This window comes from Triturus cristatus, chromosome 10 (genome assembly GCF_964204655.1).
Source record: "Triturus cristatus chromosome 10, aTriCri1.1, whole genome shotgun sequence".
Taxonomy (NCBI): domain Eukaryota; kingdom Metazoa; phylum Chordata; class Amphibia; order Caudata; family Salamandridae; genus Triturus; species Triturus cristatus.
Window position 1 is genome coordinate 65,085,325 of NC_140593.1, and position 25,083 is coordinate 65,110,407.

General features: G+C 47.6%; 1 protein-coding gene across 4 annotated transcripts in view; it reads right to left on the reverse strand.

The window, feature by feature from the left end:
- ANKRD28 (ankyrin repeat domain 28) overlaps positions 1–25,083 on the reverse strand; it is a 783,346-nt gene that overhangs the window by 392,141 nt on the left and 366,122 nt on the right. For all 4 annotated transcript variants that reach the window (XM_085630427.1, XM_085630426.1, XM_085630428.1 and 1 more), the window contains exon 4: positions 4,312–4,382. In XM_085630427.1, the coding sequence (XP_085486553.1) occupies positions 4,312–4,382 (71 nt within the window). The remainder of the gene's footprint in view (positions 1–4,311; positions 4,383–25,083) is intronic.

Sequence of the window (25,083 nt, forward strand, 5' to 3'; positions counted from 1 at the left end):
ATTGTATTCTCTAAAAATTCTGAGCTGAATGTAAAAAAGTATGGTGATAATATAGCTTGATGGTAGTCGCAGCACACTAAAACTGCACAGGCGTGAAGACTAATTTTTGTGGTAAAAATAGATATTAATAAAGGAGTGCTTTAGGCTCAAGTATATACATGCAGCATTAGCTTGATAAACAGCACAATTACAGCTGAAGTCAGTGAAAATATCTTTATTTCAATAACGTAGCAGCACAAACATAGCACTCAATACTACTTTCTGAGAACATGTGGCAGTCACAGCAAACTAAATGGGCTCATGAACAGAATGCTGGAAAATAAATTAATCCAATACAAATACGCGGCAACACAGCAATCATATTGGAAAGGATAATCTGGTCTGTACATCCATTTAAGGGAGTACCGTGTGATTTGGGGGCTGGAATGGGTTTTACTTGGCTAAGGGATGGACTATTATACCAGACCGTACAACCTAAAGCCCCAGTGCTGAAAATCCTTGTACAATTCTCCTTACTCTCACTAAATGGTACCAAGTACCATGGGAGACATATTGGAAAAGAATACAAAATGTACTGGGGCTTCTGATGTTACAATGCTTTCTTGGACACGAATAAAACTTACTACGGTTTGACTTTAAGAATGGGCTGCTAGGTCCCCACACCGGTCGCTGTTATGCCATTACTGACTTTGCAAGCCTACATAAGTGGGACTGAAATTGTGCTGGGATCAATCCCACTGTCCCAACATGATGTCAACCGTACTACCCCTTCCTGCAGGATAAGCTGACAAACGCTATTCATAGACCTTAACAATAATTCTGGTTGGTGAGACCAAAATCTACACACACAATCAGTCATCAATACAAAAGATAGCATTGATGTTTACACAATTTATCTACCAAAAAAAGAAATTCATTCTGAGCACAGGTTAAAAATTCTTTGTAAAAAATGGCCCCACCACAAGCGTCAAATGAAACAGCTGCTGTCCAATAGTCTGCATTACGACTGGGCACACATGCCTTATCCAGAGAGCCATAAATAGTGAACTGATTAAGACAGATTAGACCGGTTACCAGTAACACCTAATTTGCAATTCTATTCCCAACTGCTGCTGTTTGGGTAGGTTTACACTTCAAACTATTCCTAAATGGTCTTTCATGCCCCTTTCACCATGCTCAGGAGTACTTTCCCCTCATCTTTGTTGATCCTTTTTCAATGAAAATTTCAATCTCATCCGGAGAGGAAGCAGATGGGTGCAGGGGTACAGAAGCAAAATGTAAGTATCTCAAAAGTTCAAGGTAAGATTTAACAGCACAGAACGATCAAAGATCTTCTTCCTTCAATATTTAAACAGTCAGTCTCAGCTGAACGAGCCACCTTAAGTCTCATTACACCACATTAACTTATCTCTGATCGCTAGAGAGATTCATATCAGTTATATTGAACTTCTTAAAATCCCAAATGGATGCACATCGCCTGCTTATGAGCATTCACTCAAAGTTCATGCCATGGAGAGATAGCCTCTGGCTCCTCAATGGTCTTAGCGAGCATGAAGTGACATTTTGGGCACGGCTTGGGCCCCAGGCACCAGAAACAGATGTCAATGAGGTCTGAGAGAGACATCTTGTTCTGACAAGAGTGATCAGTTTAAACTTTAAAATCTTCAGATAAGACATCTCTAAAACACTACAACTAGCAATAATGTGAAAAAAATGTTCCAAGGACAGCAAATCCAGATGAACGTCGAAGGGTGACGAAAACAAGGAACGGATGTCAGTGCACGAGGGTGGCACCTTATACCACTTCATTATCTCAGATCCAAGCTAGATCCCGGAATGTTGGTATCACTTAGATGCAGGAGAGCTATTTCATGCTTCTTGATTATGTCTGGCACCTGGAGAAGGAATCTGCAGGCAGAAGCATCCACCAGGCATTGCTACATCAAGGCAATCGCTCAGCAATACACTAAACCTCCTACCACAGCTTCAGCCTCTATTATCAATAAGAAGACACCCAGTTCTATTCGTATAGCTGTCAAAGTGCTGCTGTGTGGAAGTGCCAGCGCCATGATCCGGTGCTTACCTTCCAAGGCTGTGATACAGATTGGGGCCGTTCATCTCGGACCAAACTCTTGAATTCTGAGTTTTTTGGTACACATTGCACCCCCATTATTTTACTCTGACAAATTTCAGTGCAAGACAATTGTCGACATTTTCCAAGGAAAATAAGTAAGAAAACTCGGATTCATGTGGTATTTGATGCAGTGAACACATAGCTAATTCTTATTCTCCAAAATAAATCTCTGAAAAGCAGATTTGTACAGCACCCAGTAAATGCAGAACACACCCCACATCTGTATTTATACGGTGAGGGAAATACATCAATTTTCACTGGCCCATCCAATTCTTTCCCAGTTCCTGCCTTCTCACTGGGACTTGTGCTGCCACTTTCTTTGAATTTTCCATGGCAGAGCTAATGTTACAGATTATGGGATGCCACGATAAACACTGGGTGGTACCTTTCACCCTAGCAGAAGAGAGCATTGTGATACAGTAAGAGTCTCATTCAGGAGTTCTGAAAAACAGGACCAGTTTGGATCCAAGGCCTCTTCCCTGGAAGTGAGCGCAAACTGGAGAGAAAGTGAGGGGGATTTGTGGAAACCTTTCTGGCTCATAATAAACATGAGCCCTTCCGAATCTATGTCAAGTGTATGTCCTAGTCCAAGTACTGGAAGCAGGGGAAGTTTCCTTTCAACACATTGCTTCTTTTTTACCCTGAAAGGTCGTACCCAACTAATGAAAATCATAACTCTGTGAGGGAATGCTAGAAGCATAGGACGGTGCCTCCTTAGATAAGCTGGTCAGGTTCTCTAGGGTCGAAAAGAAGGTGAACACTGCACCTCGCAGACACATGCACCGCAAGATGCATTTTGCAATTGAAACTTTTTTCTGTCCGCAAAGACTGTTTTTGCGAATCATATGCTATGTGAGTACAAAATCCTTTAGAATTGTAGGTCCTATGTATACTATACATATCTATATGCACATAATGTATATTCAGCTTGTACCTTGGTGATGCCTGAAAAACCAACCCATTCCCATTAAGAGTTTGATAAGATTAAGACATCTGCTCCTATGACAAAGTAATCTCATTGCACATAGTCTACGCTAATAGGTCTCACAAATACTTTCAGTGGGCTTGTTCTCTTCTGTCTGGACTCAAAGGAGAACTGTTTGGGTGTCCAACGATGGCTGGTCAGTGCTAGGCCAAAGTCATGAATGAGTCGCTTATGCCTGGTCCACCGCTCTGGAAGAGCAGACCCATTCAGATCATTACCATAGCACATCGGACCCGTGGGCTCGGCCATCTCACTGAAGAAACTTGGCCTCAATGGATAAGCAGGACTAGGCTATGTGTATTTGCACACTCACCCGCAAAGGTATCTTAGCGCTTAGCAGGTGTGTGCACCTAGGCCTGCCAATGGTAGATTAGTTAAAAGCAAGGGACTCCGCTTCTTGCAACATGCAAAGGGAGAGGAATAGGCACTGATGTGGAGTGGAAGACTGTTCTGGTTGCACGGGCACGTCCAGTTTGCGGTTGATAATTATTCAGAGGTTACTGGCGTTGGGTCCTGGTCCAAGCTCAGTCACCCGCCCTTTGGAGTCCCATGATGAGGTGCTCTTGCCAAGGATCACTACTTCCATCGTGTGGGTTTTGAGGTTGAGACAGTTGGCTTTCATCCAGTTAGTGTCTTCAGTAATGCAGGCGGTGAACTTGTTTCTTGTGTTGGAGATTTTGTCTGAATGGGACTTGTGATGGACCTCACTAATACGTTCATAAACCTCACTCCCGAAACACCGCTTTACAGTAATCAACAGTGTACTCGTTTTCACTTAATGTGCACAAAGATCCGATGCTACAGAGCTCGGCTTGCACAAAGTAGCCAGAAGGGCATGCGGACCCTGAAGTGGAACACTGAGGCAGTGTCATGAGTCTACCTTTCTCCATTACTGCCAGTGCTCTCCAGCAAACTGATAGATTGTGCACCTTCCAAGGTGTCTTTGATGCCCGATGCACAGCCTCATCCTATTGGCATTGTGAGAGGCGTTAAGATGGAAGCGTGCTATCCAAGGAATTATTTTCCCAGGTAGCCTCTAATTTGGGGGAATATATTCTTAATCTTCCAAGAAGGATGGGTCAACCTTTTCTGACTCAAGCCACTCCCTAGTAACCTCATGTAATGGACTGACAGGTACATCAATCAGCCGCAAAGGGACTATGGACGTCACAAAGTAGAAGACCTGTCTTACCTCGCTGCAGGAGGCCACGGCTCTGTGCAACGGCGTCAACCATTTGTTGTCTTTGGCGTTAACTCTAGCTCCTGCAAAACAAACAAAAAAACAGACTGTGATACAGGCAGATACGAGACTAGGGATGCTCCTGTACTATACGACTGATTGAAACCAAGCTGGTGTTACTCACAGAGGTGTTAACTAGGGTTTCTGCATATTTAAAGAGGTGTCAGGCTGCGGACAGCAGAAGCTGCCGAACAACTGCATGAACTCTGAGGAGGAGGTGCAATAAATGTTAGCGCTGGGCTGCACCCATGGGAAAGCTGACATTTCAATTTCCTTCAGGTTATTACTTCTCATTGGAAGGAACATGTGTACACAGAGAAGAAGGGCCATGGCCTGCAAGAGATTGTATTTGGAAACCAAGGGCAGATCAAACACAAATACAAGTTTTAAAAAACTTAACATATCCCACATTCTGCACCCCACCATCAAATGTGCATATTCAATATACAGCCATGCTGTGATACCGGCCAAAAAAGCGAAGGGATATCCCTGTAAAGACTTTTATACATAAACCACTCAAGATTACCAGCAAAGATAATCACAAGTACTGATGTGTCACGTGACTCCTGTAATTACCGGAGAAGGGGCCGGTGTAGGTGTGAAACCTGTGGGCTAGGAGGAATGAAAATATCAAAGGGGTGGTAAAATAATTTCATAAGTGAATAAAGGTGAACTTTAAAATCCACATTGAGCGATACGGATACTAAACGGCAGCTGTGTGGAGAAATGTGTAGGCGGTAAACCGCCTGGCATTCGTGTGGGAATATACAGAGGTTTAGTTTAAGCATTACATTTCTGCAAGATCCGTAGTGAAATACACTACTTTATAACAATGAATACAAACAAAAAGTAAAATTCAACTGTCAAAGAGTTCCAATCTTGAATCAGGAGAGAGCAATAACGGGGAAGAAAGAATGCATGCGACTGCTTCACCCACACAGATGCCAATAACCAACCCACAACATACCCATCCAGGTACCCTAATCCTGTCCCCCGCACATTACCCGCACTCACATTGGAGTGACTTTCTCCGCCATCATACGAGTTCAATTCCTCCCACAATTGGACTCCCCTCGAATACCTAGAGCTGGCAAGATGAGCAGACTTCGAAGTTGTGCTCTTGGCTTCAGATACAGTATGGCCAATCTGGCCCACTCCTCCCAGTACCCCCTGCTAGACATGCGGCATCCCAGAAAGGTCCATGTCGGTCACCACAGAAGATCCAAGCAGGGGTTGCAGATAGAGCTATCCTGATTGGCGGACTCTCTATTTTTCCATTCCAAAGCGAACCCCCGCCTCCTCTTTGCTCCGGAAGCATGGCCCTGCGCACTGAAGTTGGAGTAAAAGTCCCCAGTGAACGTTTTCTGCCACTGCTCTGGAACGGATTGCATTGAAGTAGCATGACCTGGCCTCAAAATCTGCCTTTCTGATGCATGGTCCTAGTCTTTGCATCATACCACCAAAAATGAAAGAAAGTAATGAAAAGGGATCTATGAAAAAACGAAAGGGAGGACTAAAGGACTGGCCCATCACTTGGCCCGAATGACACATTTTTGAGCAGATGTGCGCATGTGGTCAGGAAAAATGTGCAGTCAATCTAGGACAAGATAGCTAATCACTAGATTGGTCTGATCCATTCCCACATGTCATGGGTGAAAGTAGAATGATCACTCAAAGTCAATGGGTGAGGAGGTCCCTCTCCGTATTTATACACGCATGTACTTTATGATTTATGTTAGTTACAAAAGCCTGTAGACCGCTAAAGCTGCAAGGTGAGATTTAAAAATCACTTTATTATTCACACAGTTAAATTAATACTGCACAGTTACACAAATTTACAAAATCTCAGTTGTCAAAACACAATGCAAGGCTTCCCTAAAAATGTAACAAGGGCTGTCACGGTGTAAAATCTTTTGCCCCAAAATTCGTCAAAGGGGTAAAACTACATCAAACGTCTTGCTGCTACAGTACTCTGGTAAACTCCATGTAACATAATATCCGTAGAATTTAACACTGTGGGTAAACCCACACGTAAAAGGATATTGTCTTTACCATAGGAATTTACAAGAAATGTGTCAGGCCTACTGACCTGGTCATCACTTTATCGTAAAAAGATCAGACGTGCAATCGGACATAGCTTGTCCGGATGAAGCAATCGGGCCTCTAGATTTTAGGTGTGACCATAGCAGAGGAAGCCTGAAAAACATATAGCAATGCAAAGAAGAAAGCACCTGGCAAGACATTTATCAAAAAAGAAACCAGGCCAACCATAATACTTAAGCAAAATTACCAATAAAACATGCATGCAATAAATCCTGATTTCGCAAAAGAAAAAGGGAATTTTGGGCATGTAAGAGGCTGCAGTGCGATCAAACTGTAGGAAGGGAAGGACATGGCACAGAAGTTAGTTTCCATTTAACCTGGAGTCCTTAAGCTCACTCGTTACGAGCAGAAGTGATCACAACAAGGAAGACTTATGAGAGTCAGAAGACCCAAAGGACAGATGTGCATTAGCTCACAGAAGGTACACAAAGGGAATGTGATAACCAAATGAAGGTCCCACAGCGGCATCACAAAAGGCTAGTATGGACGCATATGAACCAGACTTTTAAAAAAATGCATCACAACAAGTGATTTATTAAGGAAGGCTTGTCTGGTAAACACAAAAAATAAGGGCTAGCAGTGCCCACAGCCAACCCTTGCTAGGCTAATGGCAGCACGAAAAGCAAAGCACCCAATAACTTTGCATGTGATGGATCCGTATGACAGAATGTACACAAAAGGCGGGAGCACATCCCTGGATCGCTGATGAGCCGGTATCTGTGCAGTAGTTCTTATCTGAGGGATGTCAGCCCAAGCTGAGCAACTATGGTAGACTTAGTGAGGCACAATCCGGATACCTCGGATTCAAAGGAGGTAAACCCACCGAAGAGGACCGCCTCCGGAAACCCATGCCTCTAACTGTGGCTGAGTTATGGCATGTCCGTTTTTAGGTCTCGCCTGACCCAGTGCATGTGCTGGTCTAGGAAGACTTATTGAGAGGGCTCCAAAAAGTGCTACCAGGCCAGCCTAGAGCTACAGTGCATGTGCGCGGGCGCCGCGCATTTCCGCGATTACTTTCACTTTCGCTGCCGCACGGCCGCTTGGCATAGCCAATAGGTCTCGCTTTTGGGACCTTATAACTATTTTGTTATGCAACTGTTGCATGACTAAACACTTATAGGGTCCCAAAGGCGAGACCTATTGGCTATGCCAATGCTGGTTATAGATCTGCCGCATTGCTGCAGCCCTCTTAGCAGAGAAGGTGATTCATCCCTGAGCAATCCTCGCCTGCATGCACCGTGACCTTATGAACTTGGCTTGACCCTCTTCCTCTGCATGTCTGCTTCTATCCATTTTTACAGCCACAACCAATTCCCCTACCGAAATGCGATGATACATTTCTTTTCTTTGCTCACATCATCCACTTGCTAAAACGGAGAAAGTGGCAATTTTAAATTTGGCATCTTTAAAGGGAAAGGGTGTGATTTCTGTCCCCCATACCTGCATATGGCTTCAACTCTTGTGCCTCAGGAAAATTTAAGATTAATTAAGCAATCCTTTTATAGAATATGCCAAACTCTTTAGGGGAAAAAAAACTGGGCACCAGGTATAACAGAACTATGCACCAGGATACTCTCGTGGGGGATAATGCACTTTACAAATACAGATAACATACCCAATCCTGTGCAAACAGTTTGTGGATGAATGTCACACTGTTATGATGACATCCATTACTTCGAAAGCAGTCAACTGAAGCTGCTGAAGTTCCACGCAGAGGTGGAGATTGTGCAGGCGTACATGCAGGACCCTGCCCTGATGCTGCAGCAGGAGATCCTCCTGAAGCAGCAACTTGATTGGAGGACAGATATTTATGCCCCCTCATATCAAATCCACTAGGATGGGTTTGGCCCAGTTGATCCTGATCTTCAGAACTCTGGGCAGGAGAGGCAGTGACAGAAAGGCATATAGGAGTCGTGCGCTCCACTGTAAGTGGAATGAATGTCTAAGAGTGAGGCATTTTGGGAACTCCAGTGTACCAAAGTGTTGACATTGCATGCATGTTCTTAGGGGTAGCAAACAAATGAGACAGGGTCAGTGCTTAATTTGCAAAATATTAAGTGCCAGGGCTCTGACCAGAAGGCCACTGCAGCTTGCACCACCCATCGCCCTGGTCATCGCTGCCAAAACAACTACTAACCATCTCTCTGGCACGTAAATGCGCCAGTTCAGATTATTCCAGGACCCAAAAGCTAAAGGAACGGTTGGGGAGGCAGGTATTAGCATTATTTTAATGTATATTGTATCTCTAAACAACCGTTGTTCTGATCATCTTTAAATTAGATGAGCAGCGCCACCATGTGGTAGACTGTTCTCGGTATGGAGTGGAAAATTAGGTGCCGACCACCGTAAACCAATTAAGTGCCGGTGCTGAACACCAGAAAGCACCGGCTCAAATTAAGCAGTAGAGGGGTTGGCCCAACGGCTAGGGCACTCGACCTCGGACCTGGGGAACTGGGTTCGAGTCTCTGTAATGACGCTGAACATCCTGCGATTCTGGGCAAATAACTTAGTCTCCCTGTGCCTAACAAAAAAAAAAAAATAATGAATGTGTGTCCTCATGTAACGTAACTGGTGCCATGTAAAGCGCTCCGATACCCGATTGGATTCGGGTCAAGTTTGCGCTATATAAAACTCTGCACAAAAAAAAAAAAAGCACTGGACAGGGTTCTCCTTATTGCTGGAAGAATCTTTGTGCCACCTCCACGTGAAGCTGCCATTCATGATCCACTAGGAATTGGTAGGCGAGTTAGTCTGCCCTGGCATTGAAAGATCCCGCCAGGTGGTTTACAACAAGGGAGACGTCTTGCTGACTCTGCCAGATCCAGAGGTGCAGGGCCTCCTGGCACAGTCCCCAAAACCACACTCCACCTTGCTTCTTGCAGTACCACAGGGCAGTGATGTTGTCCATGAAGTTCTGAACCAGACTCCCTTTGATGGAAGGTAAGGTGGCCTTCACAAACAGGTAAATAGCCCTCAATACCAACAGACTGGTCGCTGGTGGAGACCAGCATCCACATCGGAGTCCTCTTATCTTCAGTTCTCTGATGACCTCCGAAACCCAACAAGGATGCATTGGTCACCACCATCAGCTCTGGGTGGGGTACGGAGACGGGTATGCAGTCTGTCGAATTGCGGATAAGCAGCCACAAATGCAGGTCTTGTGCAGTCTCCTCTGAAACCTGGATGGAATCTGACAAGTTCCATTGATGTAGAGCCCACTGAGACTTCAGATCCCACTACAGAAGGCCAAGAAGTCAGAGTCCCAGGACCAAGGCTGAACCACTGGGATCAAACTCAATGTTCTGGACTAACTGAACTGGAAGGAAGGCTTCAAAACTGCACTGTATCCAGGATGGCTCTGATGAACAGAAGCCTCCGCAAAGGAGTCCGGTGTGGCTTCAACACATTGATTGAGAATTCCAAAGATGTTAGAAGGCTCATCATCGTCTGGAGATAGTGTACAAATGATTGTGGTGATCACGCCTTCAACAGCCAGTCGTTAACGAAGGGGGAAGACTGGTATCCCCCAACGTCTGAAGATGTATTGCAATCACCACAACCACTTTTTTCAACATCCAACGGCCACTGGTAAGTCCGAAGGGGAGAGCTGAAAATTGAAAATTCACCTGGCACACCTTGAACCACAGGTTACACCGGTGGGACAGCAGCATGGAAATGTTTAAATAGGCATCCTATAGGTCCAACGCTACTAACCAGTCTCCTGGATCCAGGGCAGACAGAAGTAGGGCCAACCTGAGCATACTGAATTTGTCCTTTTACAGGAAGAAATTGAAAGACGAACATCTAAAATATGAGGAAGCCCTTTGGTACCAGGAAATAATAATAGTAAAAACCAGTCTCTATTTCCTATGTCTGAACCCTCTCTGCTGCTCCTTTGAGCCTGGCCCTCAGAAGTCATGTCTGATGTGGGTGGGATATGGTGCGGGTCGGATAAGGATAGCCCCGTTGAATGATTTGGAGTACTCACTGGTTGGATGTTATGCTCTGCCACCCCTGGAGGTAATAACTGGCCCTGCTTCCTCTAGAGTGGCCATCAGCTTTAGAGGGCAAACTAAAGGGGCTTGGAAGTGAAGGATGAGGGGGGCAGGGGTACTGGGAAGTAGGTTGCCCCTGCTGGCCTGTCCACTCTCAGCCTAATCATCAACTGGAGCCTCAGAAAGGCAGAGGAAATCAGATCTGTTGCTGGAGTGCTGTGCATAGATGTCTTTACTCTGAACCCCGTCCGAAAACTCTAAAGAGTGAAATCACTGGAGATACTACCGCCCAGCATAGAAAGGCCCAGGTAGTGCGCTGTGGCTCTGCTTTCCTCGAAGTACTCCAATGCAGATACTAAAAATGAACGACAGCAGTGGTTATCTCAACAGAATAATCAGTACCTCTGTTATAGTTTGCACAAAAGTCGGTTATAACATGTCTTGGTGTGCTCTATGTCAACACTGTGCCGTCTCCAGTGCTACTCAGTGCAGTGAGGAAGAATTCCCTCAATGCACTTTACATTAAACCAAAACGAAGACAGAGCACAAACCAATAGTAAGGACTGATCACAAAAAGTCCGTAGTTTTTTTTTTAACAGACAAAAGTGTAGTATACACAAAAACAAATTGGCAAGAGCATTAGAATGCTTGATAATATTTCGCAATGTTGACACGTAGTTGTCGTAAGCTAACAGCCGACACGTGTTTCGACGCAGATCGACTTTCTCAAGGGTGTTGATGGAGTAAAGTACAACAATTTATGTTGATAGACGGTGGCAACAAGAAATAGCATTCAGTATATCTGCGTTGCATTAATACTAGAAATGAATTGTATAACTGTAATGCAGGAACCAAGCCATAACCGCGTGCTCGAAAGCTGGAATGTGTGATCCAGAGTGTTCCCAAAGAAATTTAAAGAGAATTAGACCAGAATAAGTTCAAAAGCCAGAAGTTCACCCGCAATTAGTCAGCATTTCATGATTCGAGTGAAAAAAAAAAGACGAACACAACAAAGTATTGATGCAACACAGATATACTGAATGCTATTTCTTGTTTCCACCACCATCCAACATAAATTGAAGCAAGTACCGTGAGGCCTGAGTCATCTTTCCATCGTTTGATGACTTAGGCGAAAATTTACTGTTAGAATGGGAGGACTTTTAAGTTCTTTCTATGGCATGATGTCAATTTTGATTAAACATGCAGAGAGCAGAAGAGAGCAGCTTTTATTAGAGAGCGTTACATTGGAAGATGAGATCAGCCAACTAAATTTGAAGGAAGCAGCAGACAAGAATTATAAAATCTTGGAAGAAGTGATAGCTAAACACCAAGTGTATTTAAAAGATAAAAAGTCTCGTAAGCTCAAAAGAGAAGACAATGATTACAGGTCAGGGCGTGTACTCACCTTTGCACGCAAATTTGACAACATACAGCTTAACACCAATAAGATCACTCCCAATCTAGGTGACCAGGCAAGTGGGGTATCCAACAGTGAGTCAGATATCTCAAGTATCAGAAGTGACACTAACGATGGGCCAAGTACAAGCTCTGATATGGGCAAAATGAGGGAAGACCTAACCTCCAACTCTTTTTTTAAGGGAGGTAGAAAGAGGGGGTATAACAGATCAGGTAGAAACAGGAAAAGACGGTTATCAGAAAAGGTCCAAGACCATGAGCAAGTGAGCAGCACACATGTGGGGCACAATAATAATGTTGATATGAACTTGCCGTGTAATGGATATACTGATGAAATTACTATTGTGAATTTATCGGAGTATTTACTGAATACTGATTAAATAAAATTGCTTTCCAAGGGCCTCAGTTTCTGTCCAGCCTCCAAACCAGATAAAATGCATATTGATGTCTTCAAATTTGTGCGTAATCTAAAGCTAAAGAAATTTTTTGCCATGAATCCTAGAGTGAGAATGGACTATACCACTACACATCCTACATCTGGTGATAGAACCATTCAAGAAATACTCAAAATTCAAACTCTTATCTATTAATGAAGAGGAACATGACATACTAACCATACCACAGATTTTGACCTCAATACCCCTACTGACCTAAGCACAGATAGTGGTTTCAAGCCCAAATCTATTTTCAACCAACATTGGGCAATGTTAATTTGATGGAAACCTTTTTAGGTCTCGCTGAGTCAGCGCGCATGCACTGCTCGGAGAGACATTTAGTAGGTGAATTTTCAAAGTGCTGCTGGCTGGCGACAAGCTTGCGTTCACGTGCGCAGCCGGCAGCTTTCAGCGCCCGAGGCCCCATCTGGAGCATTCACTTTTTACGCTGGTAAATGCTTTACTGCAGCACTCTTAGCGGCCGCTTCTTCAAAAGTACTTATAAAGCTCTCCCCAAATAATACATTTTCAGTCGACATACAACACGATGTCAGTTCTTTTCCCTCGCAGGAAAATAATATGGACACTATTTGTAACATAACACCGAATGCTTCCGGAGGGATCATCAAACGTAGAGCATGATCAAGGTGTGTTTCCGAGTAAGCATGTACAGACAGGCAAGTAGCAACGTAACAAAGCAAACGTTGTATTTATCGCATGGTAGATATGTTTGAAAATGAGTTGCACGGTTATTTTACTAACACCATCTCCTGACCTACAGGGCTATGCCTGTTGTCAGGGGCAATTTGGGATGGGGTCAAACATTAACACTGGTCCCTTCAATGCAAAAAAATTTAATGTTCTCTATGAACGCAGCTCATTGTTTTTGCTGGTCCCGCTCTACTACTACAAACCATACCTCCATGAATCTATGCACAGATTACGCACCACGCCACTTTTCCTTTATTTGTTTATTTTTTTCAGGTCCTTGATGTGATCTAAAGTTGAAGTTGACTATTTATTCCGTTTTTAAGTCCCCAAACCCTACACAGGGAGGTGACAGTGGTTATATTCATGAACTTGCACTGTGTTAAAAAAGTATCTCTTTAACGTTACAGACCTAATAAACAGATGCTAAATAAAAGTTCCACGTGTTACATACAGCTCATGTGGGTTTTTTTTAAGCTCGTGTACCAACATGCGTTTCGTCGAAAATTACTGTTTCAAGGCTGTATCGCACTTAGCTTAGCAATTCACAGTATAGAAAATGGTGAAAGGATGGACACCCTTCTCTCTTGAAATAGTTTCCATTTTCGTACTAAATAATCAGATGTTCCATGTACGTTATCTTAAAATGCATGATGTTCCACTGTAATATATGTACCTTAATGAGGACATGTTAGCACAACTATGTACCTACTAGCATTAGGACTGTAAAACAACAATTACATTGGAATTCTGTGGCAGGGTGTGTGATTGTTTTAGGAGTCTTAATGAGCTAGTATCTTGCTTCCCAATGTTAAATCCTACATACATTTAAATCCGATTGTTGAACTTGGTATGTTTCATAGTATCGTATATATTTCTTCTATAGGTCCGTATGTCGACGTGTAATTAAATCATTTTGTAAATCATTTGCAAAATGTATTCAAATCCACATTTGTCGGGCATGTTACTTTATTTCCGTGTTGTTGCAGATACAGTGACAAACCTTTTAAGCACATGCTCACATTCTCGTGGAACTACACTGAAGCCAAATCTTTTGTCGGAAATGAGTATGCCCTCTCAATTCATAAATTCAGCTCACCGGTTCAGCAGTTGAAAACAAGAGCTGGATGCAACAGGATTTGCATGTGTGCTTCCTGGGCAGTCTCCTCCCCCACCACATTGATGTTTTGTGAATGGCGAGGAATTTGCACACAGGCTCAGGTTGCAGCGCTTCTTGGTCAGAGCAGGGAGCAAAGGGTTAGATGAGTCCAGCCACTGCCTGTCATTTCCTGAGCATGCCGGCTATAGCCCCGCCTCCGTAATAAAGTTAACGATTTGATGAAAAGCTGCGCAAATCCTATTTTATCCTCCGTTCTCCAAAACTGAATGAAGCAAGACATTAAGAAGGAAGCTTCTCCGTGTTTTAGATTCTTAAATAGGCAATGGCTCGCCTCTAGACCAAGATTTGGTATTTTCGATGCTGCTGCTTTTATCCGCCTTCTGCCAGTCTAGGACCTTTAGTTTTGTTGTGGACAACACGTGAACGTTTAATCATTTGCCCTCACCGGGCTTGAACACGAAATACTAGCATCATTTGCTCAAGAAAAATAAAACTATAAAAAAGCTGCTGTTTTAGGCTTTGTTTTCTTTACCTATGCTGCGCTGTTTAAACAGATAATCTACAGAGTGTTGTAAAAGCGCATGGGGCTTTGTTTGTATTAATGGATTAATTAATCAGAGGAGGGTCAATTCGTGTTCATCAGTGGTGTAGTGTGTTTATAGCAAGTGCTATTAAAGATGTAAACACTAAGTACAGGTTCAGCGTTTATACAAACAGACAAGACTTTCTCATCTGCAGGTCCCAAAACCAAGCCCAGACAAAGCCCTGGAGACCACCCATGTCTCTGTACATTGGATCCGAGTAGATCGGCGTAGTGCTCTGAAAGAAGGGTGGGGTTTGTAATCAAATAAGACTGCATTGCGAGAGCCCCATTTTTTAGGTCGAGCCTAGAGCAGCGTATGCGCTGCTTGCTCGACTTTTAGTAAGGGGGAAAAAAAGTGCTACCATATGCTACTATAGCCGGCCTAGTGCATGTGTGCGGGCTTTGCGTGCCTCTCTCCGCGCTGGTCTTTCACGGGTTATTAGCACCACTCGGCTGCACGTTTCGCAGCCGCCATCTGCCTTTCTGATCTCTTCAAAGCGCTTCTCACCTATTTTGCCTGCGTTTGAAATCTAAAAGATTAAGTCTTACACCTATTCAAGCATTCAAACATGCCTTACAGTTGTTTTGCAATTGGAAATCCTTCCTGATATCCTGGCATTAGACCGTATTGCTTCGAAATATCACTAGTGCAGATGAACAAGTTACTTACCTTCGGTAACGATGTATCTGTAATAAACATTAGTTAGTTAGATTCCTCACCTTAGAACATCCCCAGGCGTCATTCTGGATCCGGAAAGATTTTTCGTCAGCAATACCCCTTGCGCGTCGCTAGGCATCGTCTGCAGCTCCACGTCAGTCGTCGGCGTTGTGCGCCGGAATGACGGAGTACTTAGACGCCGCCCTCGCGCGCTGACGTCAGTACTTGTACATAGCTTTCCGCGCCAGGAACGCAGAGCCATGCAAGAGACCGACACTGGTGCCAAAAAAGTCTAGGGCCCTGAAAAGGATAACCTTAACCCTAGATGTTACCGAAGGTAAGTAACTTGTTCATCTGAAAGAAACACGTTAGTTAGATTCCTCACCTTAGAATAGATACCCCAGCAATACCAACCCCGGTGGTGGGTCTGCGAACCAAGATCACACCAGAGAGTCCTGGAGAACAGAACGGCCAAAGAAGCCGTCTCTCCAGACTTGGCAGTCCAGGCAATAATGCTTGGCAAACGTGTGCAGCGAGGCCCACGTTGCTGCCTGACAAATGTCCTGCAAGGGGACTCCCCGACCCAGGGCAGTCGTCGCCGCCGTGGCCCGAGTGGAATGGGCCCTCAGCCCAATAGGAGGTTCCTTTTTAGCTAAGGAGTAGCAAGCTTTGATGCACAAAACGACCCACTGAGAGATGGTCCGCTTGTGCACCGCCCGCCCCTTCTTAGCGCCCACGTAGCCAACCAAGGGTTGGTCATCCACCCGGAACTGTTTTGTGCGGTCCAGATAGGAGAGCGCACGTTTTAGGTCCAGACGGTGGAGCCTCTCTTCCTCTTTCGAGGGATGCTGAGGCGGAAAGAAGGTGGGCAGCGTAACAGACTGCCCGATGTGAAAGGCAGTCACAACCTTAGGAAGGAAGGAAGGGCGAGTGCGGAGCACAACCTTGTCCGGATGGATAGAAAGGAAAGGAGGCTTAGAAGAGAGAGCCTGGAGCTCACTCACCCTTCTGGCAGAGGTGATGTATACCAGGAAAGCAGTCTTAAGCGTCAACAGACGAAGAGGACAATTAAGTGGCTCAAAGGGAGCGCACATCAGATATGTCAAAACAAGATTCAAATCCCACTGAGGCATTACAAAAGGGACAGGAGGAAACATGTGAGTAATGCCCTTAGGGAATCGAGAAACAACAGGGGATTTGAAGAGAGAAGGCTGATCAGGAAGCCGAAGGAAGGCAGAGATAGCAGAAAGATAACCTTTAAGAGTGCCCAGAGCAGAGCTTTGCTGGGCCAAAGAAAGAAGGGAGAGAACAACCTCAGAGAGAGGGGTGGAAAGGGGATCCACAGCCTTTGCTGTGCACCATGCCACAAATTTGTTCCACCTACAGGCGTATACCGTTTTAGTGGAGGGACGCCTGACTGCCAGAATCATATCGCAGACTTCAGGAGGCAAGTCACATGGCATCAACTGTCGCCGCTCAATCTCCACGCATGGAGGTGGAGACTGGACAGGTTCGGGTGGAGGACCGTCCCCTGCTGCTGCGACAGAAGGTCCTCCTGAAGAGGCAGTCGTATCGGGGGATCGATTGACAGACTGAGTAGCTCGGGATACCAGTACCTTCGTGCCCAATCCGGAGCCACCAAGATGACTTGGGCCCGGTCGCGCCTGATCTTCTTCAGCACTCTGGGCAGAAGTAGTATAGGCAGAAAGGCGTACAAAAGACCGCAACTCCACTCGCGACGAAAAGCGGCCCGAGCGAGTGCCGCCTTGGAAACTCTAACGCGCAGAACTGCTTACATTGCGCGTTCTCTTCGGTGGCGAATAGATCTAACCAAGGCTCTCCCCACTGCTGAAAGTGGCCTTGCGTCACGTCAGAGTTAAGACGCCATTTGTGATCCATCATGCGCCGGCGGCTGAGTTAGTCTGCTCTGGCGTTCAGAGAGCCCGCCAGATGTTGAACCACCAAGGTGATGCCCTGATATTCCAGCCATGTCCAGACGCGCAGAGCCTCCTGACAAAGGGTCCACGACCCCGCCCTGTTTGTTGCAATACCACATGGCGGCGGTGTTGTCCATTAACACCTGCACCACACTTCCCCGGACAACGGGAAGGAATGATTTCAGTGCAAGTCGGATCGCCCTCAGCTCCAAAAGGTTGATATGGGACCGAGACTCCGCCGGAGACCAGAGTCCTCTGATCTCCCCCTCACCCACATGGCCCCCCCCCCCATCCCAGGAGGGACGCATCCGTCACCACTACGTCTCCGGGTGGGGTAGGGAGAGGGATCTGCCGCTGACCCAATCGCGGTTCGTGAGCCGCCACTGCAACTGTTTTGCAGTGCCCTCCGAGATCAAGACATGGTCGGACAGGTTGCCCCGATGCTGGGCCCACTGAAACTTCAGGTCCCACTGCAGAGCCTGCATTCGCCACCTGGCGTGATGCACTAACAGGATGCAGGAGGCCATCAGAACCCAGAAGCCGCAGCACCAACCTGACCGAAACCCAGGATAGAGGCTGAAAGATGGGAATCCGAGCCTGAATATCCCGGACCCACTGCTCCGGAGGATAAGCCCGGAACTGCGCCGGGTCCAGAACCGCACCGATGAAAAGGAGCTTCTGGGAGGGACTCAGATGCGACTTCGGCACGTTGATGGAGAACCCCAGCAAATGCAGGAGGTCGGCCGTAGTCTGGAGGTGGGAGACGACTTGCTGGGGCGAGCTCACCTTCAACAGCCAGTCGTCGAGATAGGGGAAGACTGGAACCCCTGATCTGCGCAGATGAGCTGCGACCACCGCCATCACTTTCGCGAACACCCGAGGGGCACTGGTGAGGCCGAAGGGGAGCACCGTGAACTGAAAATGCTCCTGACCCACCGTGAACCACAGGTAATGTCGGTGGGGCAGCAGGACGGGAAAGTGAAAATAAGCGTCCTGCAAGTCCAACGTGCAACCATCCAGTCTCCTGGATCCAGGGCAGCCAGAACCTGAGCTAGGGTAAGCATCTTGAACCTCTCCTTCTGGAGGAAGGCGTTTACGCTCCTGAGGTCCAAGATAGGGCATAGGCCCCCTTTGCCCTTCTTAGGAACCAGAAAGTAGTGGGAATAGCAACCACGACCTACTTCTGGACCAGGAACGCGCTCGAAGGCCCCCTTGGCCAAGAGGGCTGCAACTTCCTCCCGTAGAAGATTCAAGTGACCCCCCGACATGCGGTGGCATGGCTGGAGGGGCCGCCTCGAAGGGGAGGGAGTAGCCCCTTCGGACGATTTGCAGCACCCACCTGTCCGACGTGATGGAACGCCAGTTGGCGAACTCTGCCTCCCACTGGCGTGGAATGGGCCTGAAAGCACAGACTAGGAGGGCTTTGAGGCGGGTGCTGCCGGGGTTGATGTGGACTGACCAGCAGGTTGACCCCCGGTACCGTCTCGGCAGAATCCACGTCCGCGTGCAGATTGGTTCTGCGGCCGGTGGCTAGGCGGACGTGAGGGGGCGCCCCTTCCTTGGCCACGAAAGGCAGAAGTTTGCGGTCGCAGCCCCGAGAGGCCCAAGGACTTGGCCGTAGCCCGGGAGTCCTTGAAGCGCACCAGTGCACTATCCGCCTTTTCGACAAAAAGGCAAGTGCCATCAAAGGGCAGATCCATGAGGGTGCTCTGGACATCCCCTGAGAAAGACGTGGACCGCAGCCAGGCGTGGCGGCGGAGCGCCACCGTGGATGACATCGCCCTACCCAGCGAGTCCGTAGTGTCTTGTCCACATCGAATAGCAGGTCATGCTGCATCCCACCCGTCGGCAAGAGCCTGGGCAAGCCGCGCCCGGGCCTCCTCCGGACACTGGGGCAGCACGTCCTCCACCGTATCCCACAGAGAGTGAGAATAACGGTCCAAGAGGCAAGCGGTGTTCAGGGAATAGAACAGCTTCTTACTGAACTGTTCCAGCCTCTTGGATTCCCAATCCGGGGGAGCGGACGGGAAGGAGGATTGGGAAGTAGAGGCCTGGATAACCAGGCTCTTGGGCGTGGGGTGTTGGGACAGAAAACTGGGGCCGCCCGGAGCAGGGCGGTGGCGCCGTGCCATGTTCCGATCCACAGGAGGTACTGTGGAGGGCTTGGACCAGGTGCCCTTCAGAACGTCCACTAGTGCCTCATTGAAATGCAGCAGAGGCTCCGAGGAGCTTGCTGACGGTTGAAGCACTTCAGTGAGGAGGTTAGTCCTCACAGCCACAGCAGGCAGCTCCAGCCCAAGGGCTTCGGCCGCCTTGCACAGCACCACGGAAAATGCAGCACCGGACGGCGCCGCACCGGAACCGGGCCCTGACCGGTGCTGAACCGGGGAACGGCGTCGTCCGGAGACGGCGCCGGGGGTGGAACCGGTGTCGGCACCGGCGGAGGAGGCGTCGTGAGGTCGACCGGCACCAACTGAGATCCAGGCCTGGATCCCACGGGGACCTACGGCGTCGGGACCGAAGTCGACGACAGCGCCGGGGCCGGAGCCGCCGACTCGCTAGGTCACCCTGTCGAGCCCGCGGGGCCCGAAGGAGCGCCGGTAGGCGTCGACGGCGGAGCCAGGCCCCTCATGGCCGAGAGGAAGGCACTGATCTCCGCCGGAGTCGCGTCACTCCCAGGGACCGGTGGGTATGGGGACGGACGCGGCTCCTGCGGGTCCGGCAGAACCGCAGGGGTGGTGCCACCTGTACCCTCGACCGAGTCACGCGACCAGCGAGGGGAGTCCGAAGAGCGGTGTCGTCTCTTGGACTTACCATGCTTCGACTTACACGAAGACTTGGAACCCGACGAGCGGTGATGGAGGCTGCGGCTCCGCGACCGGCCCTTCGACCTCCTCCTGGACCGGGACCGTGAACGGCACGGAGCAGAGTGTCTGAGCTCGAGAAGCTTGCGGGACCGCCCCCGCCTAGCCTTCGAGGTCAAGGCCTGGCAGTCGAGGCACAACTCCGCATCGTGGTCGGCCCCAGGCAGTAAAGGCACCGGCGGTGGTGGTCCGTCATAGACATCAGTCGGTGACAGGAGTCACAGGCTTTAAACCCAGGCATCCTACCGGCACCTGTTCGAGTCGAGTAGACAAAAGAGTCCAAAACGTTTTAGTCAAAAAGTGACTAAGGGGTAAGCTCTTCCCGGATCGGCGCTTACTGGCGCGGAAAAAAAGAAAAGAACTGACGTCAGCACGCGAGGGCGGCGTCTAAGCACTCCCACGTCGTCATTCCGGCGCATGACGCAGACGACGGACGCGGAGCTGCAGACGACGCCTAGTGACGCGCAAGGGGTATTGCTGATGAAAAATCTTTCCGGATCCAGCCTGACGCCTGGGGATATTCTAAGGTGAGGAATCTAACTAACCTGTTTCTTTCTGATAGTTAACATGTAAAGTGGGAGTCTAAGTGAGTATTTAATTTCCTGTCTCCACTCTGGAAAGGGATGGGGGGGGGGGGGAATTACGGTGAATACGAATTCTAATATGCTATCAATTTTCTGGCACCCTTACAGCGCGCGATATTACTTTCACGGCCTCAGCTCTACAGGTCAGAGCCGTAAAAAGGAAATTCCAGTGCACCGCTTAAGGTTCATGAGTTCATAAGAATAACACGCTGACGCCCAAATCTACAGTTTGCTCTTCTTCAGGTGAAGAGAAAAGCTTTTTCCCCTCGATACACACTTGGTCTGCAGGTAAAGAACAACAAATTAAGAGATCTGCCTTGGGCATTCAATTTCGACGCCTGGTCAGCGGTACCAAACGCCACAGAAATACAAATACAAGTCCAGCTAAAAGAACAAGTGAGCGTTTTCCTGGTATTTGCATGTGTGAAAAAACATAGAAGTACTCGCCGCCTACACACGTTATCGAGTAACAAACATGCTCCCAGGCGAGTTTCGCATTACTAAGAGATTGAGCCATGAATTAGAGTTTCACCTTCAATTAAAATAAGAGGCTAGAGGTCCCTGGTGTGCCCTTGCTAAGCGCCCGCAGTCCATGTTGCTAGACATTTACAGCCTGGATTACAAACACCTGGAGCTGTAAACACTGCTTCCTCTGACTGCTCCGATTATCCAGTGCAACCGTTCAAAGAGTCTCAACAAGCATTAGCAAAGCATTTTCTGGTCCAGTTTTTGGCTTGTTTAGCACTTGTGCCCTGGGTGGTAGTATGTTTTCGGGGAGGGACCGGGACTCCACAGGGCCAGAGGGGTGGTGAGCTTGCTGGTATCCTGCCATCTGTTAGTGCAAGAGTGTCTTCTCTCTCACTCCTGGTTCTGTCCCCCTCCCCTCCAGCCCCCCTGCCCCCGTGGATCTCTCCTTCCAAGCGTGTGCCTCGGTCTTGTCTATCCAGTGTCAGCTAAGGGTGCTCTACTGCCTGCCCTTTAACTATTAAGTATAAGCAAAGCTTGCACTACGCTTGCGTTTTTAATGTTAAGTGTAAGCAAACTTACTGCATCGCCTCATCAGAGTACCCCACGCCGACCATAACTGCAGACACTGTCTTGGGGGCAATGTACTCTATTCGACTCACTCCATTGTTATCTGCAAAAACCTCCTTCCGCGCCGCCTGGATCCCCCGCCTAACCCTTGTAATTAAACCCTTTGCTGCCCCTCTCTAAGCCACCGAAACGAGGGCCCCATGCCCCTCCACCGCTCCCACTCACACCCCCTTTCCCCCCCCCCCCGGCCAATTTCTCTTTGTGAGTACTCTGACATTAATAATCCGCCCAGGATCACAAGATGTTGGGCCACGCTGAGATCAACAAGCTTTTTAGGTCTCGCCTGAGCCAGAGCTGTAGCGCTGCTCTCGCGAGAGCTTTTGTAAAAGGGGGATCTGGAAGTGCAAACCAGTGCTTTCAGGCCGCCAACTACAGTGCATGTGCGCCGGGCGCGCGCACCATTTGGCAGCCTGCGTGATCATTTCGCGGCCGCTTTGATGTTCTCAATGAGCCGCGCGGCCACTGAGAACATCAAAGCGGCCGCAAAATGATTACTTTCACTTTGTGTGCGTTCTTTCGTTGTTCTGCTGTGGCTGCCTGATAAGCACTTGTTAATATAGTTTTTTTTCTGTTTGTATGCGCTGTACTTTCGGGCAGTGTTGGCAAACACTTCCAGCGCCGCACACCAGGCGTCAAGGCTCCTCTGGTGCGCGTTTCACAAGAGAGACGTTTCTTTTCAATGAGAGGCACCTCACCTTCCATTTCAGCAGAGGGCTTGTTTTGAAGACTCTGCCTTTTCTCGGTGACTACCCGCCTCCGGCAGTGATATGGGGCTGTCCGGCAAGATAAGGCGCTTGAGACAGCTTGCCGTGCACGGGAACAGATGGTAAATGCCACGTTGCTGGACACCGGATTGTTTTTACTACTGCGGTTCAAGTCCGAAGACTATCTGCCCTCGGGTCAGCATTTGCGCATCAGCCAGAACTGGCTTTATAATTTGGAAGAGACTGTAGCACTGAGCTGTTAACACATTTAATTGATTTTATTCCTTTTACAGTACCCTCCAGCAGAACCCCATTAGCTCTAGTGCACTAAAAACACAGTTTGCCGACAGTTACAAAACTGTCCAGCTTGCCTCCGGTTGCAAAATTATATTTGTATATTCAGCGCGGCTTAAAAAAAAAAAAAATCGGAAGGCAGTGAATGCTTGGTTTGCATGAATAATGCGTTTTTCACATCAGAAATCCCACATTGTTTCAAAGCTTACGCCCATCCCTACCGTCCCCGCATGTTTAAAAAGTAGACTCTATTATGTTTTTCAATACATTGTCACCACATCCTGCTGAAATGTGTGTCATTTCCCCCACCACCCCCCTCCCCCACGCACGCTTTGTCCTACTTCATCAAAAAGCCTTAACTGACGAAATGTAGTGAGGAGAGTCAATTGATGGAGGCCGGAAACCCTTTCTACTTTACTAAATGGGAAGGTTAATCAGTCCGGCCTGTATACTTATGCACGCTAGCTTCATTAATATTAGACAACCAGGCCTTGCTAATGCACTCCCTGGTTTCTCGCTGGAACGGCCGTTAAACATGACAAAGATGCTCATCACTACGACCTCTTTCTTATCTGCTAAGGTGCCTCTTCTTAAAACCCCAAAAGAAAGAACATTAGCGTCAGGACGCTGAACATGGATCCGTCGTGAAAACACCAGATGCTGCTCTTATCTGATGTAAATGTAAATGTAAAATCCACTTTTATAGCGCAACTATCACTCCAAGGAGTATCTTGGCGCTTACCCAACTCAGATGTACGAGACAGGGGGAGAAAGTAGACCTCATTTGCACAGAACACCACTTCTCAAACCATAGCTATGCAGGCTGACTCCGTCATAGCGTATACCCAGGTTTTTAATGCTTTCCTGTATTGGGTTTCATCCGACATGGAACGCAAGGGGAGAGGGAGCTTGTTCCAAGCCTTGGCGCCCAACACGAAGAGGGATTTGCCCCCTTTGGTCGTCAGCCTAAATTTAGGAATCACTAGCAGATTCTGGGCCATAGATCTTAAGCAGCGTACCGGGAAGTAGCGTTTAAAGCCTTGGGTTAGATATTTAGGGCCACGATGATGGAAGGCCCTAAAGGTAATCAAGAGAACCTTAAAGAGAATTCTTTTTGCAATTGACAACCAGTGTAAAATATCTATTGCTGCAGAGGCTGAGGATCTGCGGGGCCAGCCCAAAACCAAGCGGGCTGCTGCATTTTGGACCAATTGCAGTCTGTGAAGGACTGCTCTGTTGGTACCCGCGTATAGGCTGTTGCAGTAGTCCAGCCTAGAGGTAATTAGGGCTACTGCAACAGTCTTCCTAGCTGACAACGGCAAGAGATCGAAAAACTTTCTCAAAGTCTTGGATAGGTGGAAACAGGTGCCAGCTACCGCAACAGCTTGTTGTTTGAAGGACAGCTGATTGTCAAATTTAATGCCTAGGTTCCTGACGGATGTGATGGTATTGGGAGGAGTTGCCTCACCGTCAGGCCAGCAATCTTTTGGAGAGAATAGATTTGTCTTCCCAACCGGCAGAATTTCCGTCTTATCGGCATTACATTTAAGATGATTGTCTGTCATCCATTTAAATGTTGCTGCTAGGCACTCTTTGAGATTTTCTTCGGCATCAGCTTGTTCCTCATCCAATACCAAAATAAGCTGAGTATCGTCAGCGTATGAGATGGTACTGATCTGGAAAGAAGCAATCAGTTTTATCAGGGGAGCCAAGTACAAATTAAAGAGTATAGGACTTAAGCTTGACCCCTGAGGAACTCCAGAACTAAGAGTCTTTGCTTCAGATTGATACTGGCCCAATACCGTAATTTGGTGTCTGTCGCTAAGAAAATTTCTCAGCCAAGACAGGGCTATCCCATCTACCCCTGCGGCAGCGAGACGGTCCACTAAGATGTGATGTGAGACCGTGTCGAAGGCTGCCGACAGGTCAAGTAGAATTAAGACCGCCTTCTTTCCCTGGTCAATGGCCATGCGGAGAGTCTCATTTGTGAACAATAAGGCAGACTCGGTAGAATGTTGTGACCGAAAACCTGACTGATTGGGATGTAAGATATCATTAGTTTCTAAAAAGTTTGTAAGTTGGATGTTCACAAATTTTTCCGTCAGTTTGGACATCACCGGGAGCAGGGAGATTGGACGAAGGTTGGAAAGGATGGTAGGGTCGGTGAGAGTCTTTTTCTGAAGTGGTTTGACCGCTGCAAGTTTCCAATCACAAGGGACATCTGCTGTC